Source organism: Durio zibethinus, chromosome 4 (genome assembly GCF_047325235.1).
Source record: "Durio zibethinus cultivar Kanyao isolate XHJ-2024 chromosome 4, ASM4732523v1, whole genome shotgun sequence".
NCBI classification, from domain to species: domain Eukaryota; kingdom Viridiplantae; phylum Streptophyta; class Magnoliopsida; order Malvales; family Malvaceae; genus Durio; species Durio zibethinus.
Genome location: NC_143165.1, coordinates 15,526,414 through 15,543,492, shown reverse-complemented (window position 1 = coordinate 15,543,492; position 17,079 = coordinate 15,526,414). Strand labels below are relative to the sequence as shown.

General features: G+C 28.2%; 1 protein-coding gene across 2 annotated transcripts; it reads right to left on the bottom strand.

Moving 5' to 3' along the window:
• Nucleotides 1–2,707: 2,707 nt before the first annotated feature.
• LOC111288428 (dihydroxy-acid dehydratase, chloroplastic-like) lies at nucleotides 2,708–10,660 on the bottom strand. Of its 2 annotated transcripts, XM_089759769.1 has the most exons (14): nucleotides 9,881–10,642; nucleotides 8,987–9,058; nucleotides 8,200–8,247; nucleotides 6,820–6,974; nucleotides 6,537–6,731; nucleotides 6,345–6,456; nucleotides 6,116–6,185; nucleotides 5,954–6,012; nucleotides 5,715–5,838; nucleotides 5,533–5,603; nucleotides 4,591–4,692; nucleotides 3,986–4,066; nucleotides 3,132–3,290; nucleotides 2,708–3,048 (listed from the first exon to the last, which is right to left on the bottom strand). In XM_089759769.1, exons 1-14 carry the CDS (start codon nucleotides 10,400–10,402, stop codon nucleotides 2,998–3,000), a joined length of 1,821 nt encoding a protein of 606 aa, XP_089615895.1. In that variant the 5' UTR covers nucleotides 10,403–10,642; the 3' UTR covers nucleotides 2,708–2,997. The 2 variants fall into 2 exon arrangements, with proteins under 2 accessions (XP_089615895.1, XP_089615896.1); XM_089759770.1 differs by lacking the exon at nucleotides 2,708–3,048 and having other exon boundaries at nucleotides 3,153–3,290; nucleotides 3,986–4,071; nucleotides 9,881–10,660.
• Nucleotides 10,661–17,079: the final 6,419 nt, after the last annotated feature.

Here is a 17,079-nt window from a genome sequence, read left to right as displayed (position 1 = left end):
GATATATTTTTCAAATAGGACAAACTTTACATATTAATATACAAATTTCATTTATTTTTATATAATTATATATTTATATAAATTATTATTTAAAATAAATAAAAAAATTCACACATTACACATGAGACAACAAATATTAGTATATATCAAAAAATGGTTAAACATATATTTGCCCATAAATTATACTACTTTTATCACGTTGATTTGTAACAAAAGTGTCAAGTCACTTTTTTTTTTTTTAACTTGAAAAAAATAAAAAAATAATTTATAATGGTGGGGTTCAAAAATTTTTTTTTAAATATTTATTTATAAAACATATAAAATAACATCCATAAATTTATTAATTTTATAGATTAAAAATTATTTAAAATAATATTTCAGATATTAAGAAAGTTTTTAAATATTTTTAATTTTTGAAATTATAGAAGTGGCCAAAACAAAAATTTAAGAGCATTGAAGAGAAATTTTTTCTTTAACTTTCTTTTTTTTTATTTTTTAGGTGTACATTACATCATTTATATCCGTTACTGGATCGACAGTGACCTGTCTTCAATCAACTAAATTAATGACAATTCGGCTTATTTCAGCAAAAATAATATCGATCTAATTGGTCAAGATAGATCAATATTAATCTGATCCATTCAACCGATTGTCGTAGGCATCGACCTTCCACCTTACCCCTCCCACACCTTTCTCTCTTTCTTTCCTGTCACTTTTTCCCTTGCTCTCCATTGTTCTTCCGTTGTTATTTTTATTTTTATCTTTTTTTATTTAAAAAATTTGTTATTCTAAATTGGTCCAAAAACCAAAAGCTACAAAAGTAGATCAAATGATTATTTAGCCCTATCAATTTTGATATTTACTAGTATTAAATAAATTTTTAATAAATTAGTATTTAAATTATAGAATATGAAAAGTTATATATTAATTAATCATCTAAAAATAAAATATTTGAAATCTAATATATATATATATAAACTTTTCATATTATCCTAATCATTGAATTTAATTAAAATAGTAAAAAAAAAAACCAAAAGATATTATGTTATTAATTTAAATCTTTTCATATTCAATTTAAATTAAAATATTGTTCATATTCTACTAATCATTAAATTTAAGTGGAATAATAGGAGACGAATTTTTTTATAGTTAGGAGATAAAAAGAAACAAAACATTATAATAAAAATGTTATTTTACTAACTATTGAAAAAAAAAAAATATATATATATATATAAAACAATTCCATTTGAAATTTTTTCATATTTTACTAACTATTGAACCTAACTAAAATGGTTGAGGACATGAAAAATTAAAAAATGTTAGTATATTAATTTTAATATTTTTATATTGTATTAATTAATTATTTTAAAATAAAGTTTGGAAGGAAAAAAAAAAAGAATATAATTCAAATTTAGTTGAAAATAATAAAATGTGTTTGATTTTGTATTCTTTGTACTAATAATTATTTATGATTTTTGTAATTGATGTACTCATTTTATAATTATTTACTTTTTATTTGTGATTTTTGAACTCTCTTATTTAATTCATGCATAGAATTTTTTAAATAAACCTATGTATAGATTTGTTGCAATGGTAGATGGTGAGGATTTTACTCCACTATTTTTTCTTTTTTTCTTTTTTTTGTAAATTTTATGGTGATGCTACAATAGATATTATTCTTTCCTAACTTTTTCCTTCTGTATAATTTTTATTTATTTATTTTATATATTTCTTGAATTGTTGTTTACTTTTTATATTTATTCCAACAAAGTAGCATGAATCGATTGTGTTTTGAAGAGTTACTCTTTTAAATTTTGACATATATATATATATATATATATTATCTAAGCATTTTTAAATAGAGCAAAAAGTTTTAATATATAAAAGTATAATATATATATATATAAATACATATGTTAAAAAAATTTATTGAAGAAAATTAAATCTTTGCTCATTTTATTTATCGTTTCAAAAATATTATTTTATTATAAATATTAATGAGATTTATTTGATTTATAAATAAAAATTCTAATTCCATTGAAAAAGTTTCATTAAATAATTTTATTTGATAAATAAAAAAGAGAGTTAAAGTTTATACTAAATTTTTTTAACTTTAGAATTCTAATTTTACATTAACATTGAATTCCATTGCATAAAAAATCACAGCTTAATGATAAAGATAAGAATTATAGGTACTAAAATCTCACTGACTGGATGCCATTATATTTTTACGCATGAGAGAAATTTTACATATTAATATAAACTTTGATTAATATGTATTATGTTAATTTTTTGGAATATAATATATTTATTAATTTCAGTTATTTGTATAACACGAAATACTATGATCAATATATAGCATAATTATTTAAAATAAAATAAAAATATTTACCTACATTGCAAGTGACAATAAGTATTAAGTAAAAGCAAAAATAATTACAATATGTATTACCTGAATTCATAATAAACTTTACACATGATCGTCAGACAATAAATTGAATATAATAAATATATATAAATACTAAAGAAATTTTAATGGAAAATTAATGGTTTTAACAGAAGATACATAGTTAAGTACCCACCCCTATCATCTTTTAACCAACCAATTGCTCGGTTGCATCAAATTCAATACATCAAGCAGGCCACCTATCCCCATGGAAACCTCTTAAGGAAGGGAAAATGGAGATTCAGATTGAGGAAAAGAAAATAGAGACAGTAAACAGGTTCTCCAACTAACATTGAAAGGATCATCATTGTCAATTGAGGTGGTTTTCATACCAATTGCTTAATGATACAAAAATTTATCATTGCAGATCACTTAAACATTTCTTTTAAGACTTAGCAAAACAAACAACAAATCAAAAGCACCTGGTGGAAAGAAAATGAAAACCGACACCTGATATGAGCTAATCGTAGTTGAAGAGCAGGATGGATACGGGGATTGAGCTGCAAAACACCTCATGCATCACAATCTGGGCTTGTCCTTTCGGCGATTGCCTATTCATCGGTTACACACCCCTTCGAAGCTGGTTGCACGTTCTTGATGTACTGAAAATGAAAAAGAGATGTTCATTTAGAGATCTATCATTAATATGGCAAAACATAGTTCCAATGCAGATTATCATCCCCACCTTAAGCAAAACTCCTTTGTTAGCCTTATAAGGAGGTGGAGTCCACTTCTTTCTCCGATCATTTAGTTCATCATCTGTTAACTCAACATTTATGGCCCTCTTTTGAATATCAACGCTGATGAGGTCCCCGTTTTGAATAAGACCGATGGGGCCACCCTCCTATAAAAACGAACCCAACATTGACCATCTATTTGTGTCAAGGGAAGGGAGCAATTTTATATGATATAAACTTTTTTGGAGGTTAAAATATTATTATAAGCATATGGGTTGATGTCATGGATGAGCTTTGAATTATAATGAAAATATTCAAAATCAATGTGGTACTTAAACTATAAATATCTCTAATATGATATTTAAACTATAAATTTGTTAATTAATGTGATACTTAGAGAGCTATTTGTCAACCATATGTCATTATTTGAAACTAACGATGTTAAGGATGAGTACCACATTAATTAACATATTCATTGTTCAGGTACCACATTAAAGACTTTTAAAATTCAAGTATCATATTAAATATTTTATTATAATTCAGAGATCATTCGTGACATCAACCCTAAACTGTAAATAAAGATGAATAATATAATCAAAGGCATAGGAGTCCGATTAATAATTACTATATCGGTATCTAATTTGAACATACTTTATCTCTTATGTGAATGGAAATTTGTTCATCTGTCATTTATTCTAAAATTTTCAGAACTTCAATTTTGTCCAAGATGCAGGATAAAGCATATCTTTATATCTAAGAAAGAAAAAAACATTAAAAAGATCATAAGGACTAAAATGCAAAGTTTTAGTCTTTCATTGAAGGCAAATTATCTTGCAACCTGTGAAATTAGAAAACAATGCACCTGTGCTTCTGGGCATATGTGGCCTACAACGAATCCATGTGAAGCTCCAGAAAATCTACCGTCAGTGAGCAACGCAACATCCTGCACTATTCACTCACAACAATCAAATCAAATACACTTTGAAGGGAACAATATTTACATCAGCAGTTAGAAAGATATAATTCAAGTTGAAAAGAAACTGCAGAGATGGTAAAATGAAAGCACCAAAAGGTATAGGAAAGTTTTAGGACTCTTCAAACACCAAGGCAAGAAACTTATTCTGCTTCCAGTAATAACAAGATTGAGATCTTGCATTTTTTTTTTTTTTTTGCAAAAGTATAGAATAAAATCTTTATGGATATATTAACAAAATTGATGGACCACTGGTGGCAAACTACTCAGAGGCAGATCCACATGTATAGGTAGACACCCTCAAAGATTGAAAAACAATAAAATTTTAAGAAAAAATTTTCCTTGGACACCACCAAAATTTTCCCCTAGACACCCTTTCCGTCGATAAAATTGGTAAATTTGTAAATTGTTTTTCATATATATTATAAGTGGACAACCTCCAAAAAAGTTTTAAATCCGCCATTGAAAACACTTGGAGTTAATATCACAAATACCTTCCCAAGACCTGCGCCCGTTATTGCACTTGTTGGTGTCAACATTTCAGGCATACCTGGGCCACCCTTGGGTCCCTCACCTCTAATAATTACTACTTTTCCCTGGAAATATACGAGCAAAGGCAACATTCAGATTTTAGCAAATGCAAATGGATATGTAAAGAATGCATATTCAAACTCAAATTCTTGATTCAAATGTACTCAACAATATTCATCCAAAAGAACATCATAAGAAACGATTTGGTAAAATATTATATGTATCAAATTATGCAGATAATGAGTAAGCATCAATGGAGAACATAGCAGTTGAAGGATGTAATAGGAAAAGGGAAGGCCCAATCTCTTAAAAGGCAATCAAAATATATTTTTACTCAAAAAACATAAGATGACTCTGCAATAGTACTGTTAAAGTTGAAAAATATATGGGAAATCAATGATCACAAATAGATATGTAGAGATATGTGCAGTAAAAAACCCGCGGCCTTGCCACTTCAAGACTATTAAATTAATAAAAAAAAATGGAATCAGGGCTCAGTGTTTTTTTAAATAACTTTTATTCCAAAAAGCAGGGAAAATCCTGCTACTAACAGTAAAAGCTCGCAGCATTCAGCAAGTAAAATGAAACAGGTTATGTATCTGAAACAAAACGCAGGTAAAACAACTTCTCATAGTCGGTTGCTAATTCAAAACTCAGTACATGAGGCCTCAACATCACTAGCTAATTATAAAAACATAGAATGTTGCTTTGGGATCATATTACCTACAATCATTGCACTACAATAAACCAATCGCAATTTAGAATTTGTGAGGTTTATCAAAATGTTGTATGGAGCCCACACTTATAAGTGGTGGACTCCTACATAATTCATTATTGTGATTGGACAATTATAGGATTATAGTAAAAAGAATTGTAGGTGAAATGCAGCTGCTTGACAATCATACCTTAAAACTCATGGGATTTTCTGAGATAGCAGCTAGCATAACTTCCTCTCCCTCAAAGACAAGTGCAGGGCCTAAAGAACAATTCTTGCAATCATTATCAATGGAGGCAGACTAGATTTTAACTATTAAAAGAATCTAGCAGCACAAACTTAAAATAGAAAGAAAGGAGTAAAAAAAGGCACCAAAGAAATATAGTCCTTCTTTCCCAGTAATTTTTGCTACAGAACCCTCTGGTGCAAGATTCCCTCTTAATATTTGGATATGCCCAGTTTTCTTGATGGGATTTGACACTGGTCTTAAAATATCCTGGAAAAGCAATTTAAGATTGATCATACTAGAATCTCGCATTCATGCCAACTCAAATTTTTAATATTTAGAAGAAACAAAGTCTTCTTTGGGGGAGAAAAACACCAGAGCCAACCTGTCCCTCAGGTAAATGAGGGTAACTTTGTGCATTTTCTGCCAATGTCTTCCCAGTAACTGGAAAGGAAATATCATTTTATCGAATATTAAGAATATTGAAAAATTAAGATCCAAAATTGCAATAAACAAAGAAATGTTAATAAAATCAAAATTTACATACCAGTCATGCAATCCCCATCTAGATAATCAAGCTCCAAAAGATAACGAATAACAGCAGGCGTTCCACCAATCTGTCCAGACACCATGTTTTTTTCCCATAAGTTGAAAATAGAATTACGAGTTATTCATGTATGGAGAAAGCTGGTAATGTCATCCTTCATAAGCCATAGAGGCAAAGTATAACTTGAAAGAAAAAGCATGATGGTACAATAAATTCAGTTAATTTCTACCTTATGCACATCCTCCATGACATATTTGCCACTGGGCTTCAGATCAGCCAGAAATGGAACCTCATCACTAACCTTCTGGAAATCATCAAGAGTCAACTCTAGACCAACAGACCTGCCATGAATCTTTCTGAGTCATCGGCAGAAATTTTCAATAATTTTGATATACAAGGAATATTTGGCTCAAATTCTCACCTTGCGATGGCAATTAAATGTAATACAGCATTGGTTGACCCACCTAGTGCCATGACAATAACCATTGCATTATGTAAAGATTTGTGGGTGATAATATCTCGTGGTTTTAAATCCATTTTCAACAATTCTAGCAAATACTTTCCAGCCAAACGGCATTCGTCCAACTTTAATGGATCTTCAGAAGGTATTGAAGAGCTTGTCAGGGAAAAAGAAAACAAGATAAGACAAATGACAGAAATGCCAAATTCTGAATCCAAATAACCCTGGGAAAGCATAACTCTACCTGTAAGGAAGAGACATTCCCATAGCTTCAATTGCCGAAGCCATGGTATTTGCAGTATACATTCCCCCACAGGCCCCTGCTCCAGGGCATGCGTTACGAACAACATTCTTTCTCTGCTCATCACTTATTGATCCAGTTACATACTCTCCATAGCACTGCAAGGCCAACCAAAAGCAAACCAAAAAATAGTTACAAGGTCACATAATTTGGCAAAATGTGTTGGTATTTTCCATAAAATCATATCATAGAAGTTAATATTTACTTATTGGTAAATGGTAGATATTCTAATGAAATTGCATGATCTTGACACGCTTCAAATGGTCATTTGGTACTTATTTATATCCTCAAAGGTCATGTAAAGAAGGAAAAAAGAACATTAGTGAAAAGCAAAGCAAACTTAGCCCCTCAAATGTAGCAAAAGTTCAAGTCAGGGAGAGGTTAAAACCAAAACAACAAGCACCCAAATTTTGTGTGCCGGCAGCATCGATCAACAAACTGAATTCACAATCTAGTCTACCTAAAATATTCTCTGACTTCACTTCTCAAGCAGAATTTTAGAGAGCTAGCAATTGAAAGATATCACATTGCTCGTTACCAAAAAATCCAAAACTTCTCTCTTTTTGGATAGAAAGAGTATAAATTCCAAAAACTCCGCATGGGAAGAGATTTATGCAAAAGACAAACGCCAAAGAGGGTAAACCAAATTTAGAAGGTAGGCAGTTAAATTTGCATGTCTATACAAACCACCATGAGGTTCTTGATTTTAAATAGACACAGTGCCCAGGACAGCAACCAGTGCCGGATTTAGGATTTTTTTTCGGAGGTATCTACTTATAATATATCTAAAACAGATGATGGATTTATCAATTTTATTGACAAAAAGGGTATCCAAGGAAAATTTTTGGGGGCTCCAAAGAAAATTCTTCCTTCAAATTTTTTTTTTCAATTTTTGGGGTGTTGCTACTGGATCCATCTTGGACAAAAACTCCTCTTTCTTAACATGGAGGTTTAACTTTATATATTTTTATTTGAATTTTAAGATTGTAAACCTTTATATTTTAGTCATAACTCATTGCCCATATACTTTCCAAAATAACCATAGATCATGGAAAATATTGCATGTATTTATCTAAGTGTAGTTTCACAAAAACTCACGGTATCCTCATTATTTACCAATGCCCATTTGGGAAATTTTCTTGTAATTGTCACATGAATTTTCAATTAAATATACTAAAATCAAAGAATTAGCATACACCAAAAGTCTAAAAATTGGGGGCATAAATACCAAAACTAAGGAAAACAACCAACTAATATGAAGACATAGTGAGAAGTAATAAACTACCATAACAACATTCAAATATCATGTAACACTAAGCTTACCTGGAAGGCAGATGCTATATCGTATGTATTTCCTTGAAAATGACCAGGCTGCAAAAGAACAGGTTTAAAAATAAATAAATCAATAAATCAATGCATCATTAAAGTTGACAACCTATAACCATTTAAACTGGCAGTAGGGCAACACTATCTGAATTTTAATTAACTACACTTATTGCATTTTAATAAATATATGATATATAAGAAACAATAAAAAGGAGAAGTAGGGCCACAGATCGCAATGAATCTCATCCGACATACTACTGTATGATGAAATAATTTATTTCAGGGTTAGAACTTACAATGTTTGATGCCTCAAATTCTTTCAAATAGGTTTAGGTATGATATTATCAAATTATTATACAAATTAGATATGATATTATCAAATTAGTTAGTTCTTGTTGTTGTATTATCAAATTGCCAGTATACCTACATTTTATAATACACCTAGCTGATTTAGCCATTTGTCTTTTGGTGGGGATGATATTGATTAAAAAAGTCATGCACATATAATGTATACTGCAATTTTAGACAAGAATACAGCATTCATAAGAATAAGTGCTTTCCTCTTTGAAACTGATCCTTATGGCCTTATCTAGCATGCTAGGGTGAAATGTGTATTGATTTAAGAATTTTAAAAAGTAGCAGTGATTTGTCAAAGAAAAAATAACCATAGAATGTTATAAAAGCAAAATTAAAAAAAATACTGAGCCTAAATGAGCCATTTGCAGCGAAAGAACAAGAGTAGTCAACTTATAGCACTTATACTGAACAACGCAAAGCAGCAAACCTTGATAGTTCCACCATAAACCATAAGACTTGGCCGATTGAGCCTCCCCATTGCAATAATCGTACCTGGCATCTAGAGAACTAGCTAGCATTAGATTGAGATAATTGCACAATTCTAAAAGACAACCTGTTTCACACTATAATTTGTGATTGTTGAATTTTCTTGAAACACAACTGCATTAACACAAAAACTACTTCTATGATTCTCCAAGGTCCAAAATTGAATCACAGCTCATGGCAAAATGACTAGGAAGACATATAAAAATCAAGCAAAAGATAAAACTTATATCCAAAATTTCAACCATCAAATTTTTCCAGCAGCCTGAAGATAAGTTGAAAAATTGCTGTTATTTTGATTTAAAGGAGATTTTGACACCAAATAGAAAAGTTTAAACGAAACAAAACATTGCAATTCAGTTAGAGCTCCCCATCATCCCCTTAGGCTTTCTAAACAAAGGCTCAACTAAAAATTCATATTAGTTCAATTCAATCTTAAGCTCAATTCAAATATCATGTGACTTCAATGAATTATGAATTAATTAATCCTACAAAGAAATATAATGGCTAAAAATCTTAGTTTGATTTAATTTTATGAATAAAAATCAAACCAAATTGGTCACTTTAATTGGGTTTTCCCATTTTCAATGGATAACACTCTTGAGAGAAATGCAGCTTACATCCTTTTTTTTTATTTTCTTCTCTTTCTCACAATTAAAAGCAATAAGCATGTGATCAAAGCACTCTTTTTTTTCCTTTCACTATTAAAAGCAAGAAAAAACAAAAACACAAGGAAAAAAAAACTAAAGTATGAATCAAAAAGCTTATATATTTGTTATTAAAAAGAGAGAGAGAGAGAGAGAAAAAAAAAAAAGCAAGTTTGAAGTAAAAAGCTTACATTTTTATCACAACCAGGAATGGAGATGTTCCCATCATACCACTGAGCACTCATAACCGTTTCAATACTATCAGCAATCAAATCCCTTGACTGCAAGCTATAAGACATCCCTGTCGTCCCCATCGAAATCGCGTCGCTAACCCCGACTGTATTGAATCTAAACGCAACCATCCCAGCCTCCTCAACGCCCCGTTTCACTTCCTCCGACAAATTCAATAAATGCATGTTGCACGTGTTCCCCTCGTACCATACGGACGATATTCCCACTTGGGGTTTCGACATGTCGTTTTCCGATAATCCGACGCCGTAGAGCATCGCCTGGGACCCGCCTTGTGACTTTGGCTCCGTTATTCTTGAGCTGTATTTGTTGAGCTTTATTGTGGGGGGAGAGGGAGGGTCGGCTGTAACGGTTGCTTGGGATTGCGCGGTTATGCAAAGACATCGGCGGCAGTTTGGAGGAACGTTGAGCGGTTTTGTGGTGGGGAGTACGGTGGCGCGTGATGATAGAAATATGGCTTGCATGGTGGTAGGGTTTAACGTATGGTATTACGAAAGCTGCTGCCCCTTTCTTTACTACTTGTAACTAGTAAGAGCGAGTCATAGTGTGGGGCCCAATAAGATTGGTTATTGATTAGGATTTTAGAGGAGGGCGGCGCGTGGTGGAGATACCAGCGTTGGAGGAAGACTTAACGTGGAAATAGGTGTGACTTAGTGGAGTGGTGGGGGCGATTTTTTTTTAATCATAATCAATTAGTTCATCAATGAACTAAAGTCGTCTATTATCTTTAATCGTAATCATTTTTGATAAATTTAAATACAAAAATGTCGCTTCCAATATTTTTTAATGAAACAGAAAGATTCAGTTTTTTTAAGCACAAATAGGTTAACTGTTAGCAAAGATTTAATGCGATATTTTAGTTAAAGATTTGTTTTGTAAAAACCTTTTTTATTTTGTTGGATAGAAACTTTGAATGAACAAAACCTAGAATAATTGATTAATATTATGTTGATGCAGTAAAAGTTAGCCCATTGCATATTTGTTTTTATTTATTTTATATTAAATATGTATAAAATATAAAAAATATATATTATATTATAATTATATTAATATATTAAATATAAAATAAATCTTTAATTTTTATTAAATTTATATTTAAAATTATTTTATTATATTATTTTTAAATTATATTATCATATCATATTTAAAATTATTAAATTTAAATAAATTTAATTGATTGTGTACTACCGTGTTATACTATTTATCCGTTTCCTTTAAAAATAATGATCTCATGACATGACCCAAAGCTCATATAAGACTTAATTACAACACCAGCTGATAATTAAAAACCAAGCACTTGATAATGGACTACCAAACCAAACCCAAACAATTTATTTTTTTACAACTTGCCGAATGCAATAAAATTGACAATCAATAGAACATAAACAGGTGTAAAAAGTCAAGGCCATTTAAATGTTGTTTTGGTTGCTACGGCTCTTCTCATGTTTTGTAGCGGATAATATATGTTCATACTTGAGGAGTCCTTGGCTTGTGTTCTTCCGTTCCTGTGACATCTCTGTAAACTTAGGATTTTGTTCTAAATTAAAAATTATAGTTGTATAATATATTATGGTTTCTTCTTGAAAAAAAGGTAAATCATTCAAAAAACTTTAAATAATTTATTCATCACAAAAATTATATATTATATAAAAATGATTTTGATAAACATTATTAGAGTAAAACAAAGATTGTACCTATAGAGATTTTGAGAGGAGTAGAACTTTTTTTTTCAAGTTTTGAATTTTTATAAAGTTATAATTAATTAAATAAAATTTTATTTATTTTATTTTTTTGACGTGCGTGTAACTTGGATTTCATCTATACAAGGTATTTTATTTTGAGAATTAAATCTAAATCTATTTTAATTTAAAAGTGAATATCATATTAATTAATATAATTATAATTCAAATATCATATTAAATTTTTTAAAAAAATTTAAATATTATATTAAATATTTTATTGTAATTTAAAAATTATTTATGATATTAATATATTATAAAAATAGAGATTACATTATAATGATAATCTGTTGTCTCTTATGCCCACGTATGTATTCATGTTATATACCAACTTTTACTTCAATTAAATTGGTGATATTGTTGGAATATAACCATGCATAAACTACCATTTATCAACATGAATTTTACCCTTTTTCCTTTGTTGATGGGGCACTTTTGCTTTATTCTCTTTTGTGCTCCAATTGGTTGTGCACTATTTCCTTTTTTTAATTTATCATTAACACAAATGAACTTTTTTAGGGAGTTGCGCAATGGGAGAGATTAATTTTTGTAGTTGCTGTCACTTTGTTTTTCAAGTAATTTTTTTAATTTATATGAGTTGAGAAGGAAATTTTTTTTTCATTTTAATAGTACAATCTTGATTATTATTTTTAATAAGATTATTATTTTTGTATCAATAAGATTTTTAGTAGTAAAATGCCCATATTCTTTTCTCATTGATTGAATGAAAAAAATTTGTTGTTCAGAATGTTTATTGGTAGCTGGCCTTCATCTTTCCACTTTTTGGATGAATTTTTGGTATACTTTTAGGGACATTTGTTTTGTAAATTCTTAAATTTTGAGAGAAAAAGTGATCTAAATAGCACACGATATTGAAGGGGAATGTATGATTCTTGGATTTTTATTGATATAGAGAATGTAATATTTTTTTATTTTGTTCACAAGAATGTAAGATTATCAAATAAAATCTTTTACTATATTATCTTTGATAACATGTGAATAACACATAATATTTATAATACTAATACATAAATAACACATGACATATAAATAACACATTATTTTCATTGAAAATAAATATTTTGAAAAATAATTTTTTATATTTTCAATAAATATAATCCTACAATTTTAATTACTATTATAATGTTGATTAACCTTATGCAAAAATATATATATATATATATATGCACAAATCGACCTTCACGGTAAAGTCGACGTAAAGGTTGGAAGGGGATAATAAACCTTCTTTCTGGGGTTTTCTCGGGGTCAAGCCCTTGGAACAAATTTTATGTATAATAATATTAAGTAAATGTATTTTAGATTTTATATGTAATAATATTAAGTAAAAATATTTTACTTTTTATTTTTTTTCATATTTTTAACAAAGATTACATTTTTTTTTATCTTAGAAAAGTTATCTTTTCAATAAAACTACATTTTTATCTTAAAAACATCATCTTTATTGAAATCTCGATAATATTTTTTTTTATGTTTTCAACAAAAACTGTTTTTTATCTTAAAAACGCTATCTTTATTGAATTTTAAAAAATATTTTTTTTCTTCTTTTCAACAAAGACTACATTTTTATTTTAGAAATGTTATTTTTTCAATAAAAACTGCATTTTCTATTTTTAAAATATTGTTTTTGTTAAATTATAAAAAATATATATTTTTAATGCTTTTAACAAAAACAATGTTTTTTATTTTAGAAACGTCATATTTATTGAATTCTAAAAAAAAATTATTCATATGTTCAACAAAAACCTAGGTTTTTTTATTTTAGAAATATCATCTTTATTGAATTTTAAAAGCATTTTTTTATGTTTTTAACAAAAACTGCATTTTTATCTTATAAACGTTTTTAAATTTGTGAATTCTTAAATTTCAAACATAAAGTCAAGATCACTTTTCCCCGATATCACTTTCCTTCCTTTAATTACATCTTATCAATTACTATGTTTCCCTTCTACAAAACATTGTTGATATTGGAATAAATTTTATTTTGTTATTATTTTTTATGATCAACTATACTCATATTTTAAAAACGTAATTCTCATGAAACTATAAAAAAAATTAAATATTTTCAACAATTTATTACATTTTTCTTATAAAAATGTTTTTTTTATTATAATTATTTTTTTCATAATTATGAAACATTTTCTTTCTAAAACTTTATAAGTTGAAAACAAATATTTAAATTTCTAAAAATTCAATTACACATGATTATTGCAAGGTGTCCAATCAAGTGACTTAGAATGCAACTTCGCATGTCAGAATGGGTCTTAATTTGTCATGCAATTATGTTGATTTCATAAGTAAAATAGATAGTAAAAAATTATTATTAAGGGTAAAAGTGAGATAAATTAATATTTCATTTCATCAAGAATTTTAAAAAACCTCAAAGAGAAAAAGGTTTTTGATTTAGGGCTATCACTATCCTTTTTTGACATTGCTGAAAATTTTATAAAACCTCAAGAATTAGATTTCATTAACCAAACAAAAGAATTAAATTATAAGAAGTAAGATTTTGACCAAGAATCTTATTTTCTTTCGAACCAAATACCCTCTTAATTTCTTCTTTAGTATACTTTGAATAATGAGTTAAGTTAAACTTTAATATGTCTTTTTGAAAAGAAAAAAACTTAGATGAAGTTTATTACATAAAATTCATAAATTTTTTTACTAAAATTGATTAAATAAAAATTAAAAATCAAAATCGATAGACACTACTAGAAAATTGTTTAATATCGATGGATTTTTACTAATGAAAAGTTTTTGTTGATAATTATGATGAATTGCCAGTGGATTATTGATGATTTACCAATGGGTCATAAAAAAATTATTATGGATTTACTGACAAAATACCGATGAAAAAAAAATTTGTTAGTAATTTGTAGGTAATGTTGGCGCGGGAAATTGGAAAATGGGTGCTTGATTTATCAAGGGAAAAAATCGGTCAGTAATCTATAGGTAAAGTTTTTACCAATAATTTTTTTTTCTTAAAAAAAATTTTTTGAAAACAACTAATTCAGCATAAAAATAAATTGAATGAAAAAAATTTTGGATTATAGATGGGTTTCGTCAATAATCTGTTGGTGAAAGTAAAAAAAAAAATTTTTTGAATTACCTATGGATATCTTTGGTAATCCATTGGTGAACGTAAAAAAAAAAAATTAAATTACCAACAGAAATTTTATCAGTAATTCATTGTTGAAAAACTTTAAAAATAAAATCTTTTTCCTTTTTCTTTCTCTTTCGATCTGTAAATCCCTAAAGCTTTTTACATCGCTCCTTTCACTTATCATCTCTCCCCTCAGTCTCTAATCTCCTTGCTATTGTTTGTGCTGCCCATGAAGTCGGCACTGGCCTATGAAGCTTTGCCACCCATGAAGCCCCCACTACCTTTGTCGTTTCACCTCATTTTTCTCGTACCTTGCTTTGCTCTCTTCATGGTTCCTACTATTCTTGCTTCCTTACATAGGTACAAACTCGAAAAATGTGAATATACGTTAAAATTATGTGTTATTAAATTGAATCTATGTTGAAATTTAGTTTGTTTAGGTAGAAATGAGTATTTTATTTTATTTTATTTATTTGAACTAGAAATAGGCATTTATGTTCTTATGTTGGAGAATTTTTGTATTTGTGTTGAAAAATAAAATCTCAATATCTAACTTTAAATAATTAGTTTAAATAATATATTATTGCATATGCACTTGTGTTGAAATTTTGTGTTCTTGGATTGAATTTGTGTAGAAATTTCTTTTTTTAAGTTGAAATGTTTTTTTTTTATTTATTTGAACTAGAAACAGTCATTTTTATGCCTATATTGGAGAATTTGTGTAATTATATTGGAAAGTAAAATATTAATTTCTAACTTTAAACAATATATTATTGCGTATGCACTTATGTTGGAGAATTTATGTTGAATTTTTTATTCTTGTTACTTACTTTTTTTGGACTGAAATGGGTAATTTTTTTTTTTTGTTTATTTGAACTTGAATAGGCATTTCTTTGTTATAGCAATAAAAGCATAATCTTAAAGTAAAATCTCAAACCATATTCTCAAACTTTAAATAGAGTACCTTCTCATATGTACTTGTGTTGAAAAAATTATTGAGTAAAATTTCAAATTAATAAGGTTTTGATGGTTCTATAAAAAACTATCAATTCAAACTATGTGACTTTTAAGCCTTTGTTTGTCAATATGCCTCCTTTGTTTGTCAATATGCCTCCAAAGCATATATGTGTATGTGCATGCATTAAATACCAATAATTGCTTTTTAAGATTTTGATTACTTATATTTCAGTTTATACTAAGCATTATTTTTTTTTTACCTTTATAACGATGCAATTAGGGTTGAAAAAATAGACAAAGATCACTCTTTATATATTCTCATTTAGATGTAAATGGATACATTACTCAAAACTTCAACAATGGTATCAAAAAATTTATTGGATATGCTTATTCTCAACTATACTTTGTAAGTAATAGAAAAATGAGGTGTTTTTATACTCAATGTGAGAATATATAGTTTTTAAAAGTGGATATTGTGCGTGAGCACCTTTATTATAAGAGGTTTACTCTTAGTTATATGAGTTAGGTCTTACATGAAAAGTTAAAAATAGGATAACCATAAATAAATAGGGATACCTTCAAACCAATTAGTGAAGTAAGAATAGAAAATTCATATATTAGAATGGTTATGGATGCTATCTATAATGATTTTAGAGTGGATGGTTCTCATGCTAGTGCGACAAGAGTTGATGAGGAATATCTGAGTACAGATGTAATAAGCTTTTATTTTTTGTTGAATAATAGAACCATTGTGGTTAGGCTATATGAAGCATACAATCTTTTTTGCTATGTTGCAACTTTTAAATTGTAAATTAGAATTTAACATGAGTGAGTTATGTTTATATGGTTTGATGAGTATAGTGAAAGATATGTTACCGATAGATAATAAATTACTAGAAAATTAATGCATGCGAAAAAAATTGCATGTTATTTTATAAGAAAGTAACAAATTTGACATATTGTTCGATATACAGTCATCTTTAATATTTAAGGAATAAGTTTAGTGATGAGACGAAAAAATATATTTTATATAAAATCTTACGTTATATGCCTCTGATACCAATATTTCAAAGACTTTGTATGCAATAAAAAATTCTAAACATATGACATGGCATACTTATAGCCAAAGTCATAATGGTGTGCTTCAATATTCTATTGATGGTGAAGCTTAGAAACATTTCAATCGCAACCATGAATCGTTTACACTTGAAGTTCAAAATGTAAGATTAGGATTATTTGTGATGGTTTTTATCTATTTGGTCTAAATGTGAAACCATACTCTTATTGACTTGTAATGATAATGGTAAACAATTTGTCACTATAG